This window comes from Sturnira hondurensis, unplaced genomic scaffold (assembly GCF_014824575.4).
Source record: "Sturnira hondurensis isolate 20B ecotype Veracruz unplaced genomic scaffold, ASM1482457v3 Scaffold0006413, whole genome shotgun sequence".
Lineage (NCBI taxonomy): Eukaryota > Metazoa > Chordata > Mammalia > Chiroptera > Phyllostomidae > Sturnira > Sturnira hondurensis.
Genome location: NW_028079044.1, coordinates 43165010 through 43182293, shown reverse-complemented (window position 1 = coordinate 43182293; position 17284 = coordinate 43165010). Strand labels below are relative to the sequence as shown.

The following is a 17284-nucleotide window of genomic DNA, read 5'->3' as shown; positions in this document are numbered from 1 at the left end:
GTCTCATTTAAAATAAGAACACTCCTAGAACAACCTTTCACTAAAGAGTCACACCATGCTTGCAGGCAGGGCTACCATCTGGGAACTGAGATGGGAATCGAGTCCGCGGAGCAGAGTCCGCGCTGTGCGAACATCACAGGGCCTGGACGGCACCACCCACCACTGTACGCCCGGGCCGGGCTTTCACGCTGCCGGCAGCACAGGAGGCCTGTTTACACCCGCATCGCCACAAACACCTGCGTCACCCACTCACTGTAGTTTAAGCCCTCCAGGGGGCTTTCTCTGGGCAATGCTAGCGCCTGACTCAAGCTCTGATGACAGAGGCCTGCCCTTCGAGAAAGGCTATCTGGAATGAACACACTGCCAGCCCCGGGACTGAAGAGCCAGGTCACCTCCCCCTGCCCCCGAGACTCCAGTGTTCTAGATCTTGATTTCCATAACTGACCATTTGAGCTAGATGTCATGTTTTGGAGATCTTAATATGAGTAACTAGCATTTGGGTTACTCGGGGTTTTTCCCTAGACATCCCTTCCCCTCCCCCCGCCTTGTGTGCTCCAAGGCCTGTAAGTAGGAAACTTGTCTTCTTCAAAGTTCCCTAATGGTTACTGCTGAGGGGCATCTCACAGTTGTAACAAGGGACTGCAAGGGTGGATCCAGAGAAACACTGGCGTAGAAAGGGGAACAGCCAGTGGGAAGTGCACCGGACCCCTCCCCCACAAACGGGAATTCGCTGCGCCGCGTATGGCCTTAGGAAGGCTACCGGGCCACTAGACCCTGGGAATTTTTCAGCTCCATTATAATCTTATGGGACCACTGTCATAAATGCGGCCCCTCTCTCTTGGTGTTATGCAGTGCAAGACTGTAAGGCCTAATAAAAAGTTATTTACCAAATTTCATAAATGCAGAATAGTGACTTAAATATATTAATAGTCCATGATCTACCCAGGTATAGAATTTTAAAACATCTTCACCGTATCATGAAATAGTTTTAACTACTTCACACAACCTCAACTTATAATCTTGAGGTTAAATTCTTTCACAAGCCCTGGCTGTCGTGGCTCAGTGGATCAAGCGCCAGCCTGCAAACCAGAGGGTCACCAGTTCAATTCCCAGTCAGGGCACATGCTTGGGTTTCAGGCCAGGTCCCCACTAGAGGGTGTGCAAGAGATAACCACACACTGATGTTTCTCTCCCTCTTTCTCCCTCCTTTCCCCTCTGTCTAAAAATAAATAAATAAAATCTTTAAAAAAAATTATTTCACAAGATGCTGATACACTTACCTCTGCAACATTAGTATGCTCGTCTATTGAAACAAATATCTTATAAAGTAGAGTTTCAAAATAGTCACCTTGCACTCGATTCATCACAAAACCTTCAAGAGGAGGAACTAAAATAAACAAAATAGACTTTTCTCAGTAACATAATTCTATAAAACAAGAAAGTATAATTCAAATATCTATTCAAAAAGAAAAACCTCTAACTTAAAATACTGAATTCAGCTTCTGACTTATTTTATCCACTTGACAGTAAGTTCTCTAAAACTAACAAAGTTAGGGTCTCATCAACCCTGCCTACAGAGACTCCAGCGGCAGAGCAGAGCATAAATTCTTCAGAGAGCAATGTAATCCCCAAGGACCTCTCCACACTAGAGGCAGAGGAGGTGCTGGGGACACGTCATGACAGGAATGCAAGGGGACAGGGGCTGCTTCAGAATGGGGACGGCAGCAGCGGGCACCAGGTTGCGGCAGAACAGCACACTGACTGGCGGGGCCCCACACAGACCAGGTGCACCGAAGCGCTGGCTCTCTGCCTTTCTCCCCTCGTCCCCACTCTACGCAGAGAAGAGGGGAATTCACGGGTGTGGCTGCCACCCCCAGTTCACCAGCAATCCGGGTATAATCTCCTCCTAGGGGCTTTCTATACTGTGTCCTCCTCCTCAGTGGGAAGAAGGTCAAGGCCTTCCGCAGCACAAGAGACTGCCCAATCTTTGCTCTCCACCTGAAAGTGTATTCGCACTTGTTTCCATCTCTTTGGTCCAGGCGCTCTGCCCAGACAGAAAAAGAGACACGACGCTTTCCTCTGCCTTTGGGCACATCGCCTTTGAAAAAACTCTGCAAAGGCAGAGTGCTGGGGCCTCCGACCCACGGCCCACCTGCGGCCCAGAATGGCTATAAATGTGGCCCAACACAAAATCGTAAATTTTCTTTAGTCTTTTTTTTTGCTCATCAGTTTTCGTTACTGTTTCTGTGTATTTAATGTGCAGCCCAAGACAACTCTTCTCCTTCCAGTGAGTCCCAGAGACACCAAAAGGTTGGACACCCCCGGTAGTCATAGCAGAATCTGGGTGTCACTGTGTCCTTTGACCCTAATACCATCTAACTGCATCCCAAACCTGCATCGTTCCCAACAGAGAAGATAAAATCGTGAACAGGAAGGTATCGTGAAAACCCACAATGCACATGTCAGGACAGGTTATTCACTTCATATCTGGATCACATCATTCTCTCAGCTTGTGCTTCCCGTATTTCCAGTCAGCCACAGACTTTTAATGATCAAAGGTCCCTTTTCAGAAATATTTTACGATTCCCATATTTGATGTATTTAGTCCTTTCCCTACACTATCAATTGTGTAATAATTAGTAGTAACAAACATTTACTGAACACTTACCAAGTGACAGACTACTGCAGGTACTTACATAGGCCCATGTGCTTAGTATACTTTTGGAAGAACATACAAAAATCTTAACAGTAGCTGCTGGGCGAAAAATCATTTGGCTAGAAACAGAGGTGGGAGGTGTTTTTACACTGTTTTGTAAATTCAGAATTTTTGCCTACTCAAAAGATCTTCATAAAAATAAATAAATATAAAGAAAAATAGCTAGGAATAGCCGAGAAAGTTATAAAGAAAAGACCCAAGGAAGGCCTGGCTGCAGCCAATATTAAAGGTTACTCTAAGTCACTACAGTAATAATAACAGGGTCTAAGAATAAATGCACGTGAAGAAAAAAGGATATGAGAACTAATCCAAACAGAGGGAGATTTCACGGATGGCGGAAGTTGTGCTTCTACCCAGTGGGAGTGAGTTACTGGAAAAACACGCCACCATTTACCCAAACGCTGCTGGTTACCCAAGTTGGACCCTTATTTCACATCAAATGTGAAAATACGTTCAAGACCAAAGTTGTAAACATGCATGATTGGAGTTTTACAGAACTTTTAGACTGCTTGTATGTCCTAGAAGAATTCCACCCAAGCATAGTAGAAATCTAGAAGCTATAAAAGACAGAATAAACAAAAAGTGAAGTGTTAAGTATGATGATGGTGGGCTAAATGTATTTTATTTAGTAACAGACCCTTCCATGATTATTCTCTCCGAAGCATTTTCTCCCCACATTTATTTGTTCCACCACCCACAGTACTTGTTTTTTGTCCAAGCACATGGGGACTGCTTCCTTTGAAATCACCATCAGGTGGCTTTTGTGCTGAATTTGACGCTTCCATGTTATCAAACTGCTTTCCTTTCACGGGTTATGCCAATTTGGGGGACAGCCAGAGGCAACATGTAGACAGCAGTTATAATACCACAGGTCTTGTCTGTACCACCAAAACTTGCCAGGCTGAAGCATGGAGGAACAGGGCACTGCAATGCAAAGCCATCCATTCAGCCCTTTTCTGATGCTTCCTTCAAAACTCAGTGTTAACGTGAGTCAGTGTTCGAACCATCAAAATGGACCGAAATGAGCGACTCAAACACCAGTCTTTTCAGGTGGATCTCGATGAGTCAATGTGAGTTTCTAAGTAAGAGTAGGGACCACAGTAATGCTTTCCTGTCTTCCAGGGATGACAGGACACCACTATCACCTCTGTCTGCCAGAAATCAATTCCTTGTCAAAACTTCCAAATTTTAAAACCAGTATGCCCAAGTTTAAAACAGAATTCACGTCCATACATGGTTCCAAATGCCTTGTTAAAGCATCATCAACTCGTGCCAACAGGAAGATCGGGACACACGAGGGCATGATAACCCATCAAGATGCAACAAGGACATGAAGGAGCGTTTCGGGAATAAGCCCCACCACCCACCAGTCAGTTATGAATAGTAAGGCCATTCCCTGGAACCTTTTGACACTTTGATCACCCAAATACTAAATATCTTAGTATGGTAAAAGATACCACAAACAAGAAAAACAGCGAAAAGATATGCTGCAATACATACTTGTAACACATAACCTAAATATAACAAGTGCTTCTACAAATTGAAAAGAAACGACCCCCAGTAGGAGGAAAAAGCTCTATTCTGTGTCTAAAAATGTTAACAACATCACTATTGTGGCAAAACACTGGAAATGATCTAAATGACCAGCAACAGGGTGATGAGTTAATGACCTAATATACCCCTAAGTCTAGAAGGAAATATACAAGAGCCTTAACACTGATTCAATTGGAGGGTGAAAGAGGAGGGAAGAGAGGAAGACAAAAAAGATGGCAGTGACATGAAATATAAGGCACAGATCAGTGGAAATGGAGAATATACAACTCTGTGATATTATTGAATATACGTAAAAACTGTGATGCGCTAAACAGTGACATAAACTCACAATAATTGGATTCAGGGTTGTGATAAATTTAACTTAGATTTCTATTATTTTAATATTGTGTATACACCAAATAATATAAAAATGAAAATAAGGATTTTAAGTAAAACCACCATAGATACATTACAGAATTATGAGATTATGAATGTCTTTCCTTCTTCAGAAAATTCTAACATCAAAGATCCTAGAATGATTTGTGTCTAACTTACTAGAGTGATAAGCAGTACCTAGAACCATTAAAAAAAAAAAACACTGAAAAATATTAGCACTTACCTGCTATACAACTGTCATCGGATATTGGTACATCCAGATAAATAAATCCTTTGTTATATAAACCTATAGAAGCAAAAATACCTTCTTTTAGACAGTATACTAATTAAAAAAAAACAAACAAACAACTAATTCCTGATTTTCTGTAGTAAATGGCAGTAAAGAAAGGGAAGGGTCAAGTCAAGGAATACGTATAAAGAACCCAAGGTCAAGGACAAGAGGGGAAAGGATTAATGTGAAAGTGAGGGTTGGTAGTAGGGCAGGGGAGAGCAATGGGGAAAAATGGGGACAACTATAACTGAACAACAATAAACAAAATTTTAAATAAGAAGATTCCTGCAACTCAATGCCATGTGAAAAACAAAAGAGTAAAACAAAAGAATTAGTTTTCAAATCTGAGCTTCCCTCAGATGCTCAAAACTATAGTATTTTTCTTACGATTCATTTGTATAAATTTCTAGTGGATGTGACTAATTATAGCCACAGAGGAAAACAATGGACTATGGTCACATTTCACACAGTAACATGCCTCTAGGAAACATTACTACTTTTACCTAATTAGTAAAGAATTACTACTAATTTGTAATGGCTTCGAACACGTTTTCACATTGAGAAGGACCGGTTCTACTAACCACTTACTATGCACTACATTGTGATCTAGCGATCCGGCGAGCTGTGGGCCTGCATCGATGATCCTGTCGATGGCGCATTTCTCAGACAAAGTGCATATCTAAGAAAAGCAAAACATTTTCAATTAAGTTCTGTCCAAATTCACTAATTCATGTCTTCTCAAATCAATTCATGTTTAAACCAGAACCACATACTTTTCTCATTTTTCACTCCAGAATTCTAACAAAGAGGCTCCGCACATAACCATCAATTAAGGTGCCGAAAGATGCTACCAACAGAACTTAGAGAACAAAGCAACTATCAACAACACTACTTGTGGTAAGTAAATGTCCGCTAATAAACACCAATATTTATTCATCTTCCCCGAACTGAAATCTGACCCATTTGTGATTCCGAACTTTCAAAACTAAAGCTGATTCTAACTGCACGTGATTGCCACGAGGAGGAAGTTTACTATCTCAGGACACAGTCTGGCACCTCTGTTAGGAAGGGCTTACACTTAAGCAAAATTTCTGAGCCTCCCACTTCTGTATCTGTCCTCTGGGGTAAAATAAAACACAAAGCAAAAGTCCACACGCTCACTTACATTTCTTCAGCCCCCCAGACACAGGACCAGGTCTCTAGGGACCCTGTCCATCCCCCACGCTGTTCCCGGGCACCAACGTCTCTTCTACAACGTACAAGGTGCATGCGAAATGCGGCCCAACCACTGGGAATACCACTTCCCTTCACTTTGACACGATCACCCAGTCAAAGCATCTTTCGCTTCAGTACAGCACGTAGCACAGAAATTAAGAACTCGGGTTCTACAGCAAACTGCCTGGGTTGAAGTCCTGGCCCTTTACTGCAACTTGAGCCATCACGTCCTTTCTCTGGGCTCCCTTTCCTCATATGTGAAGCGGGGTACAAATCATACACACCTCAGGAGTTGTTCTGAGCATCCAAGGAGACAGCGTATAAGCACTGGAACAGTGCCAGGCACACCTAGCACACGGCAGGTGCTTAAAAGTGCCGGCCAGTGCGACTGTCGGAGGCTGCAGCATCACACCAATCTCCCCGAACTGCTCTCTAGTTAACATCCCCAGATGACGGCACATGAACCAAGTCAGGTCTCCCTCATTATTAAAGAGCCTCTTGGGAACCCACCAATTCTAGTCTACTAAGATAATCTTATATTCTGAATTTGTCTAATTTTCTTCGAGAAAACCAAACAGTGTTCCTTTTTAATAAAACTTAGAGAACTATAATTTACAATAATTTTAAAAATAAAACCCCTCTTTGAGACAACTACCTTTATGTCATCTTCCATGATGTATCCAGCCTGCACCACCCACCACGCCTCTATGGNGGTACATGAACCAAGTCAGGTCTCCCTCATTATTAAAGAGCATCTTGGGAACCCACCAATTCTAGTCTACTAAGATAATCTTATATTCTGAATTTGTCTAATTTTCTTCGAGAAAACCAAACAGTGTTCCTTTTTAATAAAACTTAGAGAACTATAATTTACAATAATTTTAAAAATAAAACTCCTTTTTGAGACAACTACCTTTATGTCATCTTCCATGATGTATCCAGCCTGCACCACCCACCACGCCTCTATGGCAATCCCCACGGGCTTTCCTGGGAGAAGATCACGGGCTGTTTTTCTTCTGAAAAATTTCTGCAACAGTACAACTGGCAATCAGTCTAAATTTACTACTTTCTTTTTTCTCAATCCTGTAAAAAGACTGTTTCTAACAGGCTAAGACCTTTTTAAATTTGAGTATGGAGAGGACCATACTCACATTACTTCAAAATAAATTACATAAAAAGATTAATCATTAAATTTGGATCTAAATCCAGAAACTAAAATCAAACCCAGGATGTTTTTAGAACATCCTGCTTTTGGAAAAGTGTACTTATTTTACTCACTAAATAAACTCAGGGAGCAAAATGAGCAAGAAAAAAGACCAGCAGAACAAAATTAATTTTTAAAAATAAGCTGCATATTTTATGCCTTCAACTGTTTTAATTAAATAATCACTTAAACCATAGCCTAGAGAACACTAAGGAGTTTTTGTACTATTTCTGTATTAACTATATTTTACCTGATCAGGGAAATTACAAATCATTATTTCTAACACTTAAAAGTTTAATCAGCCTGTGCTAAGGAGGACAGGACATGAGAAAGAGAGGGGAGTGCCCGGCTTACTTTTGATGACCTGCACTGATTCATGAGGTCAATGTACTGGTTCCTTCCTATGCCAAGAAGCCTTAGACCTGAAAGAAAGAGACTGACCTTTAAAAACTTTTAATACCTCTTGAAATGTCAGCACACCTGTAGTCTTTTAGGGAAAAAACCCTGGCTTTTGTTCATCTTTCGATTATTGGTTGGCAACATCAAATTAAGAAGATAAAATATACAAGGTAATGAAACAGAGAGATGAATTCAGGCTAACACTGTATTTTTGAAAAGCAGAAGTCCTTCCAATTTCAGGAAGTCAAAGTGTACTTCTCAGCAAAAGTTTCTTCTTATATAACAGAACTGTGTCACATTTCAAACAAGCATAAAATAAGCATAATATAACACTAACAAATTATGTTAGTCACAAGTGTACATCATGCTGTAAAAATATCATATACAACTCTTCTTCGCTCATTTGTTACACAACATAGCCCAAGTACCAGGAAGAACTTCATTCTCTAGAAATATAGAGACCAGTTTCATTTTTCTGATTCTCACACTCCAAAACATTTAGACTAAATCTTACACTTGATCTGCATCACCCAATAAAACTCCTGTCAACAGCGACGCTTGCTGTTCCCATCTTTCATGTGTTTCAGGTACAAACACACACTGCAATACTGACACACAGCACGCACGCACAACAACACAGAATGTTACCTCCTTCAGCCCAACTGAGTACTCACAGTCAGCAGCAGTAAAATTGGGCAATGAATCGTAACTTTTCTCACTGTTCATAATGTCCTTTTTAAAAGAAAAAAATAAAAAATTTTAAGTGTAAAATGTCTTTAGATAAAAATATGCATAAATGTACATATATTTCTAAGCCAAACAGAGGAACAATAATTATTACACGAAGCACTGAGATCAGTTTAGCAACCTGAAGCACGCAAGCCACGTCGTGACACTTCACACGTGGCCTCAACGTGTGGCCTTGTAACTGAAGATCAGACGTTCAGGGCTCGGTGGCTCCTCGCCCTCTCTATGTATGAACCCCAGACCGCTGCCCTGTAACTGCTGCCCTGTGGAAACTATGTAATCTGAGAGCTCAGGATCCCAGCCTCGCCACACTTCATATCTGATCCCAGACTCTCACCCTGAGGAAAGGCCCAACAATGGGTCACAGCTCCATCAGCACACGCCTAAGACATGCACTACCAACAAAGTGTTCAACCACTCAGTCATCTTTGCTCCTAGGAGTCCCCATCAGCTGCAGAGTTAAATTCAGTATCTGGCTTCTTCCAACTCCCATCTGTTTTTTTCCAATAGTAAACCCACTGTTACTGGGAAGATATGACCCATTTTCAACCCAAAAGCTAGAGCCAATGGTGTAAGAACAGAAACCAGACAGCAGCAAGCACGTGGATACAGTTGAAAGCTGGCAAATGGGACACAACCTCCCTCTAGTATCTCCCCAAACCTGTGGACACCACTAGAAAAACAGTCAGAGACAGCAACAACTCTTCTGCTCACTGGTCAGCAGTCACCTGCCCCTGCTACTCTGGTTCTCCGGAAAGAGACCGACAGAAGCCTAGGCTTTCTGTCAGGTCTCATGCTTACTTTGCATTTCCTCCAAAATAGGGACATGGGAGACAGAGGACTGCAGAAGTGCCTATGAATGAGGGGCTTAAGGAGATAAGCAAAGGGAAGTTTTGTAAAGGAAGCCACATCATAAAGGGAGCTAAGGTCACTGTTAGCAGAGGTCCCCAACTCCTTTAGTTCTAGGCTTCTCAGTGTTCCTAATGTGGCCAGCGAGCACAAAACGGTAGCACTCAAATACAATTTAAGCAGCAAATGAATATCAGATAAATATCGCCAATCTTTATAGAAATCCCAGCTTCGAAAAGTGTATAACTGGTATTTACACGTATTCAACAGAGGACAAAAAACTGCCTTTGGCAAAGGCTACCATCTGGAAGTTCATAGTTACAGAAAGATTGGCAGCCAGGGCTGCGAAAGCAGCTTTCTTTTTCTGACACGTGCAGTATACAATGCTAGGCCTGTGCCATCATTTATTGTCACTACAGTTAGTAAACAGCTAAGTACATTAAGTTTCTCTGAGCTTAACATTCAGTTCTGTTACCCGCCATTTTAACCTTAATCACACTAAAAGCAATAAATGTTACACAAACTCTGCTAACATAAATGACCAATTTATGTGACAATAGCACAGAGTAAACAGGCTTTCAAGAACACAGAATAAAAAGCTATGTTCCCACCGTGGAAATGTTGATAATGACAACTATTTGTACAAGTGTGGCTAGAACGGTTAGCTTGTAACCAGCAGACCTTTCATACTGTAAACTCAGAAACAATGCTGCTGAGAACAGCAGAGCTGGCCACCATCTGCAAAGTGTCCCCAACACGTAGTCCCATCCCATTCCCAGTGGTTCAGGTCCGCTGTAAACTCACCTCCATAATCCCAGTATAATATGAAAATGGTGTTATCCTCAGGCCCTTGACCATAATATCCGATAAGTGATAAGGGTACAGCATGAGATGGTCTCGACTATACTTTAGTAGTTCCTCATAGTATTTGCGCTCATCTCTCTTGACATGTTTAACTGGGGGAAAGAAAGAAATTCGCCAGTTTTTTTTTTCAGGTGTCTTATACTTACATGTAGTTATAAATGCAATGAGAAATCCTTTACAAACCAATAATTTAAAACTATATAAATTGGAAGAGAATGAATAAAATAATCTAAATGGGAAAAAACAATTATATCACAAGAAACAGACTTCAAAATATATAAGTATTTTGGACAGATAAGTAGAGAAATAATTCTTACCAAACCAAAAGCAAAGTGAGCATAAAACATATCCCAAAAAGGTATAAAACATTCAATCTCTTGCTATGTCACTTTGCAAGATAGCCAAACTGAACAGCAGTTTTCTATGAAATCAAGTCTATTTTTAAAAATTATCTGGTTTTTGTGATTTAAATGTAAAAAGACATCTGACTTCTATGGAGTAAATTTAAAAAGAATGCCTATCTCTGAAATGCTATGTCTAAATGTAGCAAATGGGAGGGAAGACTAGAAGGACAAGAGAATAGATTAATCAAAGTAACCTGACCAAAACAACAACAACAACAACAAAAAAACCAAAATATTAAAACATGACCATAACTATGTTTAAAAATTGTTCCAATTATTAAAGAAAGGGTTTTCACTAAAGTTATATTATTTGGAAAATCTGTGGAGACAAAAACAAAACTCAAAGTCAAAAATTATTAAGAAATAATGTACTTCCTTTCTGGCATAGTTTTGTATCTAAAGTAAAAAGAGGGCATTTGAATCAAGATTAATATTCTAAAAGTAAAGCAAATCTATTGACAACACTCTAAAAAAAACCCAAAACCTCTATTTGCTAATGCAAACTTTTAGGTGGGATGGGCCAGTACAATTTCTTAAAAGTCTGCACATGGAATAATTTCAGAACTATAAAATATGTACTGAAGAGAGAGTTACAAAAATGATAACTCAGCAACAGTCGATTCTACCTCAATGTAAAAATGTCTCTACTCACCCAAGTTATTTCTGTACCGTAGCTGATTGCGGATACTGTACAGGACAACCTGCTTTTCGTATTCTCTCTGCGCGTTTCCAAGACTCTAAAAAAATTTCAAATAGATTTAAAATAGCTTCTAAACTATAGTACTCCCTCCCCCATTAAATTACAAGACCACGCCCCCTAATTTTACTCTGAATTATCTAATTTCCAGAAAGAAGAAGACTTTCTTCTTATATAGACTTTAAAGACTTATAAAGACTTTCTTCTTTCTTCTTTCTTCTTCTTCTTTGAATAAAGAAGACTTTCTTATATATTATAAGACTTTTTTGCTATAGTTTTAGAGCAAAATTTCAGTGTGTTTATTTTCAGTCTACCTTTCTAAAAGGACTTAATAAAATTACTTAAAGTATTTAATATCAAATAAAATAGCCATTTGAGAGCATAATTTCATGTAAGTTAACAAAGTGCTAAATTCTACTTATAAAGATTTTCCTCTTGACTGTCCCCAACTTATGAGTATTGGTTAAATAGATGGATGGATGGATGGTTTCTTGTGCCTACATTTATTTAAATTTAAAAATGGCAATTGAGGACAGAGTCCTGCCTGATAATTATCTATGGCTGAAGGATATGATAAAAATTTCTGGAGAATACACATTTCAAATGTACATCTCTAGATTTAAGATTCCTTCTTTAAAACATCATCCTATGGTCTCTTAGAAAACATTTAAACAACTTTAGAATTCCAATATATTTTAATAATCAAAACACTTCCTAGCTGTGCACATAATGTTTTAAGCTCAAAGTTGGGCTGCCATGAAAGCAAAAGATACATTTGCCTGATTACAGTCAACATTACATTCACTGTGTTACCATAAACTTAATTTAATACGTGACTGCTATCCCCCTTGTAATTACTAGGTATGATCTTTTCGAACATGCTATAAAATAAAATTAGACATCTTAGGAGACTAATGACATAAAGATCAGAGGTTTCAATTATTATAGTTCTTACTCATAGGTTTTTGAAAGCCAAGGTAAATGCCCAAACACATACTCTACCCAAGGCAATCTTCACAAAACAGATGAAACACCATCTACATAAACTGGCAAATAACTGGAACCACTGGTAGGTGGTGTTTTAAGAAAAAAGAGATGATGTGAGAAAACAAAAAATCTTTCTTCCTAGATTATTTATCATAGGTTAAACCAACTCACACTACGGTCAAAATGTATGTGCTTCTGTTATTTTTAGCCATTTTAACATTACAAATAGTTAGGACTAAGGTTCATTACAGAGAAACTATTCTACCAATCACCATGTAGCACCAAAGCTAGGGTAAGTCTGAAGATATTTAGGGGATTCAAAACATTAAGGCTTTCTGTAAAACTTTTAAAGGGTTTCCTCTAGCTCTAATGCTATCTCTTTAACTGATCTTACCAATTTTTAAAAATTTAATGTCACATCTGTACCTAATTTTAACTGCTCTGTGATTATTTTTAATAGTCATGACTAAGGTTTAGGAAATATTTCTACTAGTAATAAAGGTCAGTTATTCAAGTTGGACATAATCGAGTCATCCAGCTTTCTTCCATTATGCTACATTTATTTTTATACAAGGAGGAGCAGAGGAAAAAATGGAAACAAAGAAAAGGACTGTGGTTCTTCCAACTGCATTCACATATGCCACAAAACCGTAAAGGGCAGACATGTCCACCAAAGTCTCCATTCACGCTTAACAAGAGAAACTTATTCCCTCAAGTGTAGACTTTTTTCTTTTTCTGGGTCAAGATAAAATGCCACATGGGCAGCAATGACAACCAAGAATTCTGAGTTTCTTAAATTTATCTTTGTACTTTCCTGTTTTCTAGAAATCGTAAAGCAAAGACATTTTCTCTGTTACGCGATGCATTGCCAAACCTTCCATTTTCCATTTCCTAGAACTAAGTCCCCAAGTTGGGAGAGGAGGCACGAGTAATATCCTCACACCGTCGCCACCACCATCCCAAATTTCCCAAATATAACTGCCTATCACCCACCGGCGGAAAACGGAATTTCACCCTCAACCAAGCAGAATGGGAGGACCCTGAAGGTCCGTCTACCATCAGAAACGGTGCCCCCCAAGTACCCGCACTGCTCCCTTCACGTGCTCTCACACCACCTGCCATGGTACATACTTACTCACTTACTACTCTTATTCACTAAAACGCAGGCTCCATGAAGGCAGAGTCTGTCTTGTACAAGAAGACATTGCACAACAGCAGGTGTTCAATAACTATGTTAAACGACTAAGTAAAGTTCAACTCAAGCATTTGGGAGTTAACTCTCAAACACCGAAAACCATTTCTGCTGAAAAACCAATCCGGTCATGAGGATCAAGTCCAACAAAACCAAGCACAAAGCCCCTTCAAAATCTGGCCCTGACTGCTTTTTCAGCCTCCCCTGCTGCCGACCCCCACGCACTCACGGAGCCCCAGCCCCAAACAGATCGCTACGTCTACACCTCCCAAGTTATTTCTGTACCGTTTCTCCTCTAGAAACGCGCTTCCACTCGTCCGAGCCTTTGCAAATGACTTTCCTTCTCCCTGGAAAATCGTTATCCCCTCTTATCGCTTATTCATCCGTAAGACCCAGTGTCAAGGCCTGCACACATCCTCGCGACACTCCCTGGACGATGTCTTACTTCCTCCTCGGTGCGCCCACAGGCACGATAACCCAGGGACTTAAGACACCTGTAACGTACTCACATGCTTCTCGTCCCTATCCCCCCGTCCCGAAGGTCTGGAGGTCAGTGTGCTACACCTCCGTGTCGCAGGCGCCCAGCCCAGTGCAGGGTTGAGTGGAGGCTTCGGGCAAAGGCGCCAGGCGAGTCCAGCGTATAACATCCCATCCCTTTTAGCCACGGCCCCATCCTGCCTCGGAGGCCCCAGAGCCTTCCCCTCCTCATCCCTGAGCTGCGGGTCGGGCTTCCCGCGACCCCCGCCAGGGGAAGGGTGGGAGACAAGAGGAGAGGAATCAGCCCCGCCCCGGGGGGCGCAGCCAGCAGGGGACGGCGGGGACGGGGCACCGGCCCCAGGCTGCGGCCTTACCTGCCTCACGTTGGCCGGCAACTTGCTCCAGGGGTAGTTGTGCCGGATGTGGAACTCCACGTCTATGTTCATGATGCCCGGAGCCCGGGCCGGCGGCGCCCACGACCGCGGCAGGAACGACGCCTCCCGCTGCCCGCCCGCGGCCTGTCAGGGGAGCCCACGGGAGGCCCCGCGCCTCACGCTGCCGAGGGGCCGGACAGCCCCATGGCCAGGGCTCCCGACGGCTCGGCGCGGCCCGGGCCACGGGGCACAGGAGCTGCAAACACAGGCTGCAGGGAAGCCACAACAGCTTCAAGTTTCTTCCTACTTTCACCCCGCCGGAAATGGCTTTGGGTCCACGTCACTTCCGCCCGCTGGCGCGAAGCCGGAGGGACGGGCCGCCAGGTTGGCCTCATGTCCCGCCCCCTACACTTCGGGGGGCGGGGCTACGAGGTAGAGGCCAGAGGTACTACAGTAACCGACACCCCCACCCCTCCCAAGTCCTTCGTCTCCCTTCGTCCTTCTCTGGGATGAGTTAAAATAGGCAATTGGGTTTGCACTGCCATTGTTGGACAACGTATTTTCCCCAAAATGTGACCTTAGAAGGCCCAAGAGCAGGCGATGACAGGAGTGACTTGAGAAGGAGCCACAGCTGGCTTCAAAGAGTGTTAACAGCTTGAGCCGCCCCCCCCGCCCCACCCCCCCAGGGCTTCCGTATAGCAAACCCACACCCGTACCTCTGGGCACCACCACCTTAGGACCCTAGTTGAGCAAGAAGCTGAGAGGTAGCAGAGCAAAGGTGATCTTTATCCCTTCCAGGTAGTAGCTGAATCGTGTGGAAGAGAAACTTTGGGATCTACTTCAAACAAAGATTCAAATTCTTAAAATATAGAGAGATTCGGGGAGCTGAAATTTTAAACAAGCTGGTGCTGACCAGCAGGGAGGCCCACAGGGAATCCAGGAGATAAAGAACCTTGTACGCAGCCTCTTGGTTACTGCTTTCTTCTGCTCTATCCAGACAAATGCCTCCAAAGTCACTCGTCAAGGCAGAAAGCCAGCCCTATCTTAATTTCAGTTCTAGTGAGATGTTTGGGAACAATTTCTTCCACAATTTGTTACACTGGCTTAGCAAACCCATGACCATTGTTACTAACAGTGAGCAGAGACAAGTTCAGTATTTTTGCAATGATTTTTCAGTGTTAAACAATGTTGGGGTTTTTTTTATACATCAACACTTGTATACTCAGGAATTTCTATAACACATGCCTCCCCCCTCCCTCCCGCCACCCTGCACATCTCAGCAGCTGGCCAGTCTGACACACAGCAGGAACTCGACTGTCTGAGTCCAAACGAATGTGGCCCACACTGCCCTGCATAGATGTATTGGTCTTAGGTTATCCAACTAGAAGAGTCCACAACTAGGTGCTTTCAACCCTGTGGTTTACAGACCCTCGTCATCAGAGCTAAAGGTAGCAGAACTCTGACCATGAGACATTTATTCAACGTACATTGGCTATGTGCCTACTGTGCAGAAAGCCCTTGTCTTGCAATAGATTGTAACTCCTCCCATTCTGATGAAGGAATACCACCATTCCTACTCGGATTTAACAGAAAGGAAACAGGCTCGGCAGGGCTGCCCAACCTGCTCCCCAGATCACAGGGTGGTAGTGATGGAGCCAAACTGAAGCCCAGAGTTCTCTGATGCCAGAGCCGTCCTTTTAGTACCCTGATTCAGGCTCCCACGGAGCTTTTCTGCCACCCGTCACAATTCAGGCAATGTCCACTTAAAGTCAATGACATAAATGTCCTCCATAAATAACGTTTTAAGAACTTTAGAACCCATATTCTTCCAAAGTCTATCTTTGATTTAATACACCTTAACAACAAAAGTAAAAGCCAACATTATTTTAAAGTCCCTACAAATAAGTATTTTATCTTATTATAACAGTTGAACAGGTGCCTGCTAAAATCATCTCTTTTATTGACGAATATTGAATGTAGTGTGGACACATCAAAAACTATGGAAGTAGACGGGAGGTGATGGAGATGAATGCCTGCTGAATCGATAAGAAAGAAGCCCTTGAAAAGTTGACCAGGGAAAGATTCTGACTCAGTAGGTAGAATAAAAAACAATCAAAATAGAAAAGACTGTGACTTAGTGAGTAGCTGAGAAAGGCAGAATTTGGAGGAGGAAATGGTAATGGGTCAGAGCTACATATTTGAAGATTCCAAATGACAAACCCTTCAGGGTAAGCTATGGTGACAGTTTGGTTTATGCACTACAGGGTGCTAATTAAGGTACTGGTCTGCCTCATTTCCCCCAAGGTGACCTGTCTTTGAGAGGTTGAACACAAAGCACTTCGGAGAGCCCACAGGTGAACCCAGGGCTCTGCTGGAGAGTTCAGGAACAGGACGGCTCCCTCCCACACTGGAGAGCACCAGCAGCCGCTGCTGGGTTCCACAGGCAGCACTCATTGTCATCGCACCTTCTGGGCAAACAGCAATGACCAGCCTTTTAGGTCCTTGACTCAGGTCCCTGGTATTTCTGCTTCATTAGACCTTTGCTTTTCAAATTCCAGAGGGGTCAGACACTGCAGAGTATTAGAAGGCATTTCCCAGAGCTTCCATGCAAATGAATTTTGTGGGTAAACCATGTGTTCAAAAATACAAGGGCAGTGAGATACAATCTTGTCTCACTTTACTAACCCCATCTACGGAAAATTACTCAAATGGCTTGGGCAAGGTGCCCTTCAAAAAGACTACGGAACTGTTTCATTCCTGAAATTCCCAAAAAAGAAAAACCCAACCCCAATGTAGTGAGCAGAAACAACCTGAAAGTATGGGGCTTTCTGGTGATTTAATTTCAGACTCCAGAATATCACTTTGTGTGTTATAGGGAATAACGACCCCCCACATGTCCATGCCTCAATCCCTGGAACCCAAGTCTATGTCACCTCACACGGCAAAAGGACCTTTTCAG

At 42.2% G+C, this 17284-nt stretch overlaps 1 protein-coding gene across 2 annotated transcripts in view; it reads right to left on the bottom strand.

Annotated features, from left to right (window-relative positions):
* The window catches only part of FAM91A1 (family with sequence similarity 91 member A1), a 37922-nt gene extending 23282 nt beyond the window's left edge, over positions 1–14640 (bottom strand). The window contains exons 1-10 of one of the 2 annotated variants that reach the window (XM_037048485.1): positions 14326–14640; positions 11251–11335; positions 10135–10286; positions 8409–8466; positions 7690–7757; positions 7093–7158; positions 6787–6834; positions 5505–5595; positions 4869–4931; positions 1281–1387 (exon numbers count right to left, since the gene is read on the bottom strand). In XM_037048485.1, the coding sequence (XP_036904380.1) occupies positions 1281–1387; positions 4869–4931; positions 5505–5595; positions 6787–6834; positions 7093–7158; positions 7690–7757; positions 8409–8466; positions 10135–10286; positions 11251–11335; positions 14326–14397 (810 nt within the window). In that variant the 5' untranslated portion in view covers positions 14398–14640. Of the gene's footprint in view, positions 1–1280; positions 1388–4868; positions 4932–5504; positions 5596–6786; positions 6835–7044; positions 7159–7689; positions 7758–8408; positions 8467–10134; positions 10287–11250; positions 11336–14325 lie in introns of both variants that reach the window. The other variant, XM_037048484.1, reaches the window with a different exon arrangement.
* Positions 14641–17284: the final 2644 nt, after the last annotated feature.